General features: G+C 44.0%; 1 protein-coding gene across 1 annotated transcript; it reads right to left on the reverse strand.

Moving 5' to 3' along the window:
* Positions 1 to 2,241: 2,241 nt before the first annotated feature.
* TMEM174 (transmembrane protein 174) lies at positions 2,242 to 4,784 on the reverse strand. Its single transcript, XM_068667526.1, has 2 exons — positions 4,106 to 4,784; positions 2,242 to 3,095 (listed from the first exon to the last, which is right to left on the reverse strand). Exons 1-2 carry the CDS (start codon positions 4,735 to 4,737, stop codon positions 2,993 to 2,995), a joined length of 735 nt encoding a protein of 244 aa, XP_068523627.1. The 5' UTR covers positions 4,738 to 4,784; the 3' UTR covers positions 2,242 to 2,992.
* Positions 4,785 to 12,006: the final 7,222 nt, after the last annotated feature.

A 12,006-nucleotide genomic window follows, 5' to 3' on the forward strand; every position in this document is an offset into this window, starting at 1 on the left:
GGCCTTGTCAGGTTACCTGGGTTGAAGGTCTGGCCAAATGGGTTTATTCTTTCACTCACCATAGGGCAGAAAGATATTGTAATATTCAGAGCAAACGGCAAAAGAAAATAAACTTGTAAAGATAAAAAAAAAAAAAAAAAAAAAAAAAAAAGTTAAAATAGGAAAAAGGATGATATTAGAAGGTGGAAAGAAGAGTAAGAATAAAAGCCTTCATAGGATATCGCCCTATTCATAAACTAAACTAAAATAACTAAACTAAACTAAACTACTAAACTAAACTAAAATAACTAAACTAAACTAAACTAAAAATAAAATAACAATCAGAACAGCGAGGAAATATCATCAGAATGGAGTTTCTCAAACAGCTATGCAGCAGCAAAACACACCAACAGAATCCAGACAGAAATCATCTGATGGGTCAAGATTATTTTAATACATAGCTATTAAAATTTATTTAGTTATTTTTCTCTCCAGAAAACAAACAAACAAACAAACAAAAACAAAAACAAACAAACAACAACAACAACAAACTTGGGACTCCCAACAGGCTTAGTGTCTATAAAAGTAAACTTTAAAACTAATATCGAGTCCAAAGGACAATCTGGATTTCCCATATTTACTCTGGCAGTACAATTAGGTGTCATGAAAATAAAGCCATGACTACCTCATGAAACATGTTTATGTCATGCATTTGGGAGAAAAAAAAAAAAAAAAAGCCAGCAGCAAGGGTCCGTGTTTTTTGACAGAAGGCATTTTCTTGCTGTGGGGGAGGAGGGCCAGGCAGAAATTTTGATCCTGATCCTGCAATCGGATTCATCACGCCTGACCTCCGTGCTCCCGCGGTGCCTGCCGGGGCCAGCAGAACTCCGTGCTAAGTGCAGGCGCCTGCCCACGGGACCTGGGGCCTTCCAGCTGCCTGCTGCGGCGGCCGGGTTCACCTCCACGCACACTCTGGAAGAAGAGCAAGAGATTCCCACAGGGGAGCCCCGTGCTTATTTTTAGTCCTCCTGTTCTCTTGCTCAGTCCCACAGAGATCGCGCAGAGTGCTGGCCCTGCTCCAGCTTCACGTGCTACCTGCTGGCACCTGGTTGAGCACTGCTGAAAGTCAGCCTGTCCCATATTTCCCCCGTGAGAGAAACCTCGCACACTGCAGAGACTGTCCGGAAGCTGCTGCTGCTGTTGCTAATCCAGCTTTTGAGTCAGCTTTAACACTGTGTCCCAAACGTGACCCCTCGGTGCCATTTCCTGTACCACAGAGCACAACTCTTTTGCAGCTGATTGTCTCTTGCACCCCTCCAAAAAGGCTTCGTTTCTCAGCATGCTGTAAGTAGGCAGGACAGGGAGGTTGGTGTGCATCTGGAGAGGGACAACATTCTGGATGCACCTCTCTAACCTGAGCTACATCTCATGACTGCCAGCGAGGCTGCAGGGGCACTCCGTGCCTTCCAGAGGCACCGCCAGGTACCACCTGCCTGTGCTCCTCCAGCCCCCAGAAGTCCTCACAGACTGATGACAGCAGGCAGAACCTGAGACAGTTTTGTTTTCAAGCAAGGGAAAGCATCCAAAACCCAATTCTTGCTTTCAGAGGTGCTATAAGACCAGGAGACTGGCCTGCATGCACACCACTTGGTTGCCTTGGACTCTGACCGTTCCCCCCAGAAGCACGTTGTGTCGTGCCTGCTCTAATGTGTGGGCTGGGAAAAGCTTTTGGGTTGAGCCCTTCAAGAGAGATTGGTAAACCTGTTGGGCTCCTGCATAAAGTAGATAGATGTTGACTTGTCCAGCTGCACTGGGGCACTTCTGGGCACACTCAAGAGCAGAATTTAAACGTGTGGAAATACAAAATAAAACCAGAAGGACTCATGGCATTTTCCTGTCCATTGCCCTGTGCTTTGGACAACTCCTGAACAAAGATTCTGAGGACCTCCATGCTGATTTCAGAGGTTATGCACCTCTTTTCCTTGTCAGATCTTGTTGTTAATCTGTTTGTGGATAAAACGTCTAGAACCATGTTGGTGTTGCAAGTTGAACTTGATCAAGAAGATTCACTACGGCAGGTAGTTGCCTTGATGATCTGGGAGAACCTACAGCCTGAGTTGTGTGCCTAAGACCCACAATGAAGAAAGAAGAGGTGTAGAAGGTGTCCCATTACAGCTCTCCTGCAGAATTATGGTGCAGCAGGTCATAGCTGAAACCTTCAAAACTGGTAGGACCACACACCAGTGTCAAGGCTTCAGAAAGGTGCCATTTTCTTTTGTGGTGTAAACTAATTAATTATTAGGGCTCTTGGTGGGAGACAGTGCTTTGTGCTCCATCAGGCAGAGAATGGAAGTGAATCTAATGCAGGCAGGGTCTCTTAGGGATCTGTGTAAAAATGGGCATAAGGCACTGTTTTTATTTTCTCTCTTCCAGAATGCTCTGATTCAAGCAGGGTACTCTGAAAATGCCTACAGGACTGGCTCATACAGGGGAAACAAGCAGAGAAGATTGAATGTGTGGACTGGACTTACGAGTGAGTAAGCTCGTCTAAGGAATTAGGCTGAATTAAGACCTTATAGGTACTTTTGTGGATCAGGCATGTGGACATTTTTGAAGATTTCCAAGGAATCAAGAGGCAGAATACATCAAAAATTAATCAAGTGTATTCTAATGATGCTGAAGGTCCAGGAGCAATCGTGACCTTCCACAAACATCCTGTGTGTTCATTGTTTGCATTGTTTTCAGCAAGTCTGAAATTCAGACTCTTTGTTGGGGAACCCTACCATGGATTTAAATCTCTCAGTTTAATAGTTTTGCTATTTTGGCTGCGTAGCAAGGAAGAAAATAGCTTGAGGAAGAAAAAGAAGGGGTTGGTTAAGTACCTTCAACAATGCTCAACCACACACAGTACCAAGATTTTGCTTACACTTGCTTATCATGCAAGTGCTAAGGAAAAGATTCATGGGGATTATAAAGCTGGTGTCTCTTAGAAGTGCGGTTGTCCATAGTTACTTTATGAAGATAGTGGGTAAATTTCCTCATAACGAGGAGGTGACAAATCTTCACAGGTGTAGTCTTCCAGCAGCTCTTCTGGCTCACCAGCACTGTCTTCTGATCTGAAAATGTGAAGAGGAGGAGACACAAAAAGTATTTAGCAAACACAAAGCATACAAGTAACCATAATTCAGTTTCCTGTCAGCCTTATCTGAGCAAAGTGCTTCTCAGCTTCAGTGGGAGTTTTGCTCCAGAAAATGCTACAAGATGAAGTTTTACTGTAATTCAGCTATTTGCTGTATTATTTGTGTAGTGTAAAAATGTCAAGAGGTGACCTTTGTTTTCATGTTGTCTCTGCCTGTTGCACGTGGTGCTGAGAACGATGGGTCAGTCAGCAGTTTTGCAAGCAGACTTTGATAATGAACTCAATGACTTAATTTCTAGGCAGGATATAATTCTGAGTAAATCCTGTAATTAGAATATTTTCCCTTAACAGTCTGTATAGAATTATTTTATGTCTGATTAAAGTAGTTTCCCATTGCTCTGTAACACCTGTGATCTTGTTTGTACCTCAAAAGTAGGATAAGAATAAAGGCTGGAAGGTTGCTAGGGTGGCAGAGAGTAGTGACCAGCCGCAGTCAGCAGGGAGATCATCTGGTACTGAACTGTCTCTTTCACTGCTGTGAAAATGCTGTTTGTGCATTCACTCTTGTATTGTGATTCTGTTTGAGTGGACATAGAATAACAATCTTCTGAACACAGTAAATCAGCATTAAAAACACACAAAGAAACAAAAAAGCAGTTGTACAGGAGCATGTGCACTAATATCTTTGAAAATAATGAGAGATTCAGTAGGTTGAAAATTAAAAGGATTCATAAGTGAATTCTATTTGAACAAAAGTTCTTCCCAGAAAAGAAAAGAAAAAAAAAAAGTATGTCTCTCTGACCTTTACTCAACAAATATTCCTAACAAAGGGGAAAAAAAAAAAAAAAAAGGAAACAAAACAACAACAAAGAAGTCTGAAGGACAGCACACTGCACTAGCTTTTGTTTCCTTTGAAATCACTTAAACACTTAAAGAAATTCTCAGAAATTTATGTTCAGCTGTACCAGGAAATTTCAGAAGATGTACCTTTGGTTCCTCGTATTCTCTGCAATAAAACTGGTATAGCTCTCATCTCCAGTAAAAGCTGGGTTGTCCAGAGGATAGGCCGGGCAGAAGTGAGCAGAGCCTGGGCTGGGGATCGGGGAGGCAGTGGAGGGAGCGGCACCGCAGCAGCCGAGCACAGGGTGCAGGTATCCCGGATTCACAGCGATGCCTTCCTGCGATGGGTAAGGCGGGGGGATGTACTGTACCACGGTGGCGCCATGAAAAGTTATGGGCTGGTTAATCCCGGTGAACACGAAGGACTGTCCGCCTGTGGCCTGGTCGATGTCTGATGTGTTTTCCTCTCTTTCTTTGCAGGGCTTGCACGTAAGCATGTTAAACTTGCAGACAGCAATCAGGATAAAAGTCACGCCGACAGACAGCAGAATAGGCCCTAGTAACTGGGTCCACTCCAGGTGAGTAATGCCATCGTATTTTATCCATCCCATCACAGTGAAAGTGATCCCCACCAGTCCCAAAAACACACCTGAGAAAAGCAAAGTGGCACCAGCTTTGTCTCCATCTGACACCAGGACATCAGACCTATTTGGCTGGTAAGGAGTGACAGAAAACACGTTCAAGGAGAAATCTTCTACATTGCTGTTGTTCTGCTCCATTACCAAATACCAGGTATCTCCTTTCTCAAGAGAAAGGGGGTTTGTAAAGGACTTCGCAGAGCATTTAAAGTCAAAGGTTCGGGTTAATTATACAAGAACATTGTGTGTGTATGGTTAACAGAGTCCATCATGTGAAGGAATAAACTTTGCTTAGAAGAATAAAGGTCTGAGAAGTGAAGCCTGAAGCGACCATTAAAGACTTCTTGAATTACCACCATTGCTTCCGAAACGGCTTCACCCTTGCGTGGCTACTAATCCCTTTGTTTATCCCCTTCTTTAATTTGGCACCCACTGATCCTTCCTCGCTGTGCCCATGCCAGATGGGAGAGAAAGGAAGCTGAGGTCCCCACAGCTTCTCCCGGCCCCCCCGCCAGCTGAGGCATCCAACATATGGGCTGCACACATTCGGCCAGCAGCACTGCAACAACTCGCTCCCTCTCCTCGGGCCACCACTCCAGCAACCCGGGTCTGCAGGGAAATACACGGCCACCACTCTCGGTGACCTTTGTAGACGTGACCAGACCCCTGCTGCAGCTGGTTCTGCAGGCCAGACCTTCCATAGTTTACACAAATATCAAAGAAAACTTTCTGATGGCGTGCCAAGAGGGAGTAGTGGGTGGGTGGTAGGGTAAAGGGGAGCAGGGCAGTGAGTGCTGAGCAGCCTGAGAGAACTGCCGGCTATGGGAGAACAGTTATTTCCAGCCAGACAAAGCCTCTTCAGCTGTTTGAAGGTAGAATAATTACTCTGTAATTTCCCCTTAATTGTGGACATTTTTGTTGTTGTTGTTGTTGTTGTTGTGGGATTGCCATCCGTTCCTCAGAGTTTAGGCTGAGTAAAATCCCCCCCACACTGTATGGTGCACAGCTGCAGGGATGAGAAAACCTCTCCTGGAACATGGTAGAGCAAGGGATCTCGTCCTCTAAGGTAAATTCTGTATTCAGAAATACCTAGAATGTTACATTTGCACCAAAATTAATTGTTCTGTTGGAATTCCCTTCTGACAGTACTGTGTGGCTAGCAGAACCCACTTTTTTCCTGAATTCCTGGGGCTCCACAGTTGAAACTGGCATTGTAATAATGTCAGGATTAACCAGTGTCCTGGCAGCAGCTGGTTTGTACTCTGCACCTACCTGATCTGTGGGCAGAAGGGTGTCCCAGCCTTCTATCATTGAAGCAAACACCACAGCAGGACCAAGTCCTAATCAAGGACACACCAGCATTGCTTATATGTATCTGAAATATTAAAAAGATGGATTAATTAAATGTTGAGATTTCTGTTTCCTTGTGGTTTCAGAGTGAATTGTTCTTGGAGTGCTCCAGTAGAACATCTTTGTGCAATTCCTTACGGAGGAAAAATCTTCCACTACTCAATCTGTTTTGATTAGCATAGCAGGGGAGCACATGCAGTACACAGATTACTCCTCAGGAGGTAGAACATATAATGCTATTTCCTGCTACCAGCAGCTCTGGGGAAGCAAGCTTATCCTGAGATTTATAAAATAAAAATAGCTCTAGAACTAGAAAACTCACCTTCTTTCAGACTGCTTCTTCAAAACTGATGAAAGTGCCCTTAGCCTATTGTGCATTCATATCAGTTCTGAACGTGGCTGCTCACCAAAATAAGTGCTCTCAGAACTGATGCTGAATACATCTGCAGATATGTCTTTTTCTTCTTAGTTGTCAGTAGACAGATCTTGCAGAATATTAATGCTGGACTCCTTAAAAAAAAAAAAAACTCTGTGAAGTTTCCAAAGTCAGTATTATGGCTCTTCTGTTAGTGAGGGTGCTAACAAATTTTCTGACAAATGCACTGAAGATCAGACCTGTTCCCAGCACCAAGTCTCGTCAGGACTCCACGCACCACCTGAGCAAAGCCTAGGGATTTCAGTGTAGTGGTTTCATATCACTCCAACTCAGAAAGTGCTAAGACATTAGGTGAGATAACATTGGTAATTGTAGACAAATTGGCTAATGTGGTAATTAGACCCCCCCCCCCCCAAAAAAAAAAATAATATTCAAATTTATATTTGGTAAAATAACTGGAATGAGCTTTTGTTGCTGCTCTCTGCAAGCCAGATTTTTCCATGCCGTGAATCATTCCAGTCTGTTTGCTGAATCTTCCAGGCTTTCCAACATCCTTTTTAAAGCAGTACATGTATCACATTCACTGCCTAACTAATGGTATGCAGAGATGTAATATCACCTTTCTACTCACAGCCACTAAGGAACTCTACAACTGTTATTTGCAACACCTTTGTGCCAGAGCTCTTCCTCAGTCCTGTGCAGTGGTACTTAGATGCTAGCTGGAGCCAGAGATTTCCAGGTCAGGTATCACACCATCCCGTGGGTTACGTTCCTTGTCTCTGGCCTAGGACGTGGCTTATCAGTCACTGAGCAAGTGCACAGCAGGGCTGGAAAGTGCAGGTGGTTTCTTCTAAGATTGCTTGTCACTTGAACTTCAGAAATTGGATGTCTGGTACAGCAAGATCTAAATTAAAATTATACCTTTCCCTGTAAATCGCACCCTCTTTACCTGTAAGGTATAATTTTCTTTAACCCTCCCTATGCTTCTCCCATTATTTTCCCACAGAGTACCCATGTTGTAGTCAGGCAGCTGTCAAGGTTTTAAGAGATTACCAGATCACATTGATTTTATAAGGCCAGTACTTTCCTTTGCCAAGTAAGTGGATGTTCTGGGAACTCACAGATGGTGATTTACTAAATGTATCCCTTTTACCTGGAGTAACTGCTAAATTAATGAAAATGGTCTTGTGAAACCCAGGTGGTGGAAGTGAATGAATTTTCTAAAAACCTTTCTGGTTTTATTCCAGTGCAGTGTCACGCAGAGTATTGGTATCGCTTTTGTCAGACAGATAAATTGGAGACTACATCCCTACTATCTTCAAGTGACTCTTATGTTTGTTTCAGGATCCTTTTTCAAAACAGGTAATTTTCAGGTCTCACTGCAGTATTGCTCTGGTCTGCTTCAGGGACCTTACACATGAATTCAACCACTGTGTTATTTTCTGTTCCTTTGCATAATTTTCTATCATGAATACAAGTATTACCCTGCAATGCTTGCTGCTGGAAGCAGGTTTTCTGTACTGCTCTGTACCTTCTTAGTTCTCTAACCAGTTTCAAGAGTCATCCTAACAAACACCAATGGGTCTACACTTAATCCTTCCTTTCTCTTCTCCATCTGCTGGCAGTTCTTACAAGGTTGTTCACATTATCACTGTCACAGTAAGGTTTTATTTCTTACATGCCTGGAATAGAATCAGACATTTAGCCACAGAACGTCCAAAAGGTGCCATAGAAAATAAAAACAAGTTATACTGCGGTACTGCACACTGATCAGCTTTTAGAAGAGAAGGTATAAAATATAACTCCATAATGAGATTATCAATTAGAGGGAGATCGAGGAGTTAATGATTTGACCCAGAGAGACCTTTTTCCTAGAGAAAGAAGACTATACTTGACATCCTTAGAGAAAAACACAAATTACATGTGTTAGACTAGCACGTAACCATGAATTAGCCTCAACCCTTGTGGCCATGTACTACTTCAATACCAGCCTCAGAGCATAAACATGCAGAAAGGATCCAGTTCAGCCAGCTGCCCACAGCAGTATCTAGCTACAGGGTGGTGTTATACACTCAGGGAATGTTGTCCTGCCAGCAGGCCAACCGAATCAAAGGTATTTCCATGTATAAGTATAGAGATAGATGCATGTATGGCAGAGGAAGGAGCACAGATCTAGATCAAGGCTGACACATTAGCTGGAGAGACATGGAGGTATTGGCAGAAAAGTCTGCCTGGACACAGAAATGCCTCATAAGCTGTGACTCTTAGGAGACAGGATGGAAAAGGGGTAATGGAATACAGTGCTGTACATAATGAAGTACATGGTTGGGCTGGATGCACTTCAGCAAGTGCAGCTATCCTAAAAGCAGCATCATTTGAAACATTTGTGTAATTTCATTTTTTCACATAAGAGTTTTCAATTTTTCTAGCTGCTGGTGATGCAAGAAGAAAGACCTCTCCTAGAGAAGAGGTATCCCTTTACGTATTTATGAATCTTTCTCATATCCAAAGCATTGTTGTGTTCAAGTTACAAGCTGCGCAATGTCAGTGCATACATCAATGAAGACAGGTCTTAACTTCACTTACAAGAGCATAATCAGTCCTTACCTCCCACTTTGCCTGTTTAAGTAAGTGTGAATCAGTAACCAACTTGATTTGCTCCCTAGCATTTGTATGTCAAGCACTTAAGCTAACCTTAGGGCAGAAAGGGGGTTATAACACCATTAGTGTGATAGTAAAGTATGTCACTTCCTCAATAAAAATGCTATCCTGTATCACTTTAAGCTACTTTTATAGTTTTACAAGGTGTTGCTTCCTTTATAATATAGGCATTTCACTTCTACTCCCCACATCAAAAATTCCTCCCACAAATGCTGTTCATGCAGAGGTAGTCATCAGTGGTAGATGAAGATCTGCCAGCATTTTACTCACGTTTTCTGACCTTGCTGAAATGGATTTTGACAACACAGTAAGCAAACACTCTTACCCTGGCCTGGTTAGCTGTCACTGTTGAGCAAGTTATGGAGTGAATTTTAAAGGAATGACCATCCAAGCCAAAAATAGAAGCTGCTTGCACAGCTACAAGATGAACTACCCACTAGGCATCTTTTCAAGATGATACACAAGGAAATTCTGTTTACAAGCTTCATTTTAAAAGGTAAGTAAACCTTCCCCTCCCAAGAAATTCAGGTGGATTCAGCTGACGCTGAAGAGCCAGGCCAACAGCTTTCCTCAAGGTGTGCTTATTACAAATAAAGCGATCCACACAGGATCTACAGTAGAAGATCAAAACACAATAACCTTGAAGGAAGATTATGTTTCAGTTCAGGGTTAACACACTTTACTTGATGTATGTGGTCACTTGGATACATCTTGGGAAAAACTGATTGAGCTAGTTGTAGAGAGCAGAAAAGGCTAGTAACTTTACAGTTAGCAATCAGATGTTGCCTGCATTTTTTAAAGAAGAAAAAAAAAAAAAAAAGAAAGGATATATTAAAGATTTATGTCTGTTTAGATTAATCACTCTTTGATTTTTAACCTTCTAGGGAAATGAGTGAGTGTTCATTTGTAATTCAGACAACAGCAAAAAGCCAACATGGGCCTTTATTTGCACATGACCTTTAAGGTAAAATACTTCATCTTCTGTACCCTCTATATAATATCATGACAGATCCAGAGACAAACTCCTTTGACACGCACAAGATTTTGTATGCACAAGTCACACAGGGCAGTGGGCACCACTGTTAAGAAACAGGTAAGAAACACACTGAAAAAGAAAAAGCAAACACAGCAAGACATTAGGTGATAGCTTGGATTATAGATGGCATTTGTGGAACCGTGTCCTTTAAAAATTTACTACTTTAAAAAAATCAATGGAAGGAGGAAAGAACAAAAAAACCTGCTGGCTTTGTGGCTCCCCTTCTTCACGTAGACATGTCCCATGGCTGAGTCACACCAGCGTAACCAGCTTCCACATATTAAAACCCTCTCTGTGCTGTGCTTGGTCATTCCTCTGCATGTACATGTACAACTCCCTCAGCTCTGTCACTGGCTAAGTACACCTGCCTCACTGACTGGTTTTCAGCTGTATTGCTGGCTGAATGTACTTCCCCATCATTGTCTTTGTTGGTGTGGTGTGTGTGTGTTGCTGCAAAAATTGCTGCCCCAGCATGACAGTGAATGACGACACAAAGGTGTAAATAAATGGCCAAATGCAGGAGTTAGTACATATCTCCCTGAAGTACTCTGCTGGTGAGTACTCTGCATGGTCATAGGAAATATGAGGCAATTGCCTTTCCCTAGGCACAGGAGGGAACTTGAGTGCCTAATTAAAGCTTAGCATTCTGTGACAGGTTCCCTGAAATTCATCAGGGTAGAACACAAATCCTGTTTGGTTGGGGTCCCACAGCACACAAGTGTTCAGAGACTCAGCTGAACAAGACAGAGACCACTCTTGCAAGCTGTTTTAACACCAGTAATGTTTACCACATGAATAGGGTTTACATGGCAAAGTTTTGGTAGGAAGGGGACCGCAGCTGCCCCATGTCAGAGCAGAGCCGGCTCCAGATGGCTCCAAAAGGGATCTGCTGCTGGACAGATGTGCCAGGGAGCAATGCTGGTTGGGCCTCTGGGAGTGCAGATTTAAGGAAGGGAAAATGGTGTGCTACAGCAGCTGGGAGAGAGGAGTGAGCACCAGCCCTGCAGCCCCCAGGTGAGTGCAGCAGGAGGGCAGGAGGTGCTGCAGGCAGGCAGCAGCAGTTCCCCTGCGGCCTGTGGAGAGGCCTCTGGTGGAGCAGGCTGTCCCCCTGCAGCCCATGGGTCCCACATGGAGCAGATCTCCACGCTGCAGCCCCCCCATGGGTGGAGGAGCCCCCGGTGGAGCAGGTGGATGTGGCCTGGAGGAGGCTGCGGCCCATGGAGAGCCCCCGCAGGAGCAGGCCCCAGGCCGGAGCTGCAGCCCGTGGAGAGGAGCCCACACAGGAGCAGGGAGCCTGGGGGGAGCTGCCGCCCACCCGTGGGGGACCCGTGCTGGAGCAGTTTGCTCCTGGGGGATGGATGGACCCCGTGGTACGGAGCCGTGTGGCAGCAGTGCTTGAAGAGCTGCTGTCTGTGGGCAGCCCCCACAGGATCAGTTCAGGAAGGATGGCATCCCATGGGAGGGACCCCATGGGGAGCAGGGGAAAAGAGTGACTGTGAAGGAGTGGTGGAGACAAAATGTTAGGGACTGATCACAGCCCCATTCATCTACACTGCTCAGGGGTAGGAAGTAGAAGAGGGTGGCTGAGGAGAAGGTAGTTGTAGTTTGCATTTAGTTTCACACTGTTCTAGTCTACCAGTGATAGGCAATACATCATAGTAATCTCCCTCTGCACAACCCCTTTTGCATGTGATAATTGATGAATGACGTTCCTGTCTTTACCTCAATGCCTGAGCCCTTTCCATTGTATTTTCTCCCACTTCTTTTAGGAGTTGTGGCAGAGTTCAGCTGCCCAGACAGGGAAAAAAACATTACATCCTACTGAGTGGAGCCCCAATAGAAACTTTGCCACCTTCCATTGCAGGTCTCTTTTTCTCAAACTAGGAGGTTACAACAGGTTTCATGTCAAGTCAAAACACAAAGATCAGAAGCAACTCCCTTGTGAATTATCATCTCCTATAAGCAAACATTTCAATTACAGACAGAT

The sequence above is a fragment of the Anas acuta genome, chromosome Z (assembly GCF_963932015.1).
Source record: "Anas acuta chromosome Z, bAnaAcu1.1, whole genome shotgun sequence".
NCBI classification, from domain to species: Eukaryota; Metazoa; Chordata; class Aves; order Anseriformes; family Anatidae; genus Anas; species Anas acuta.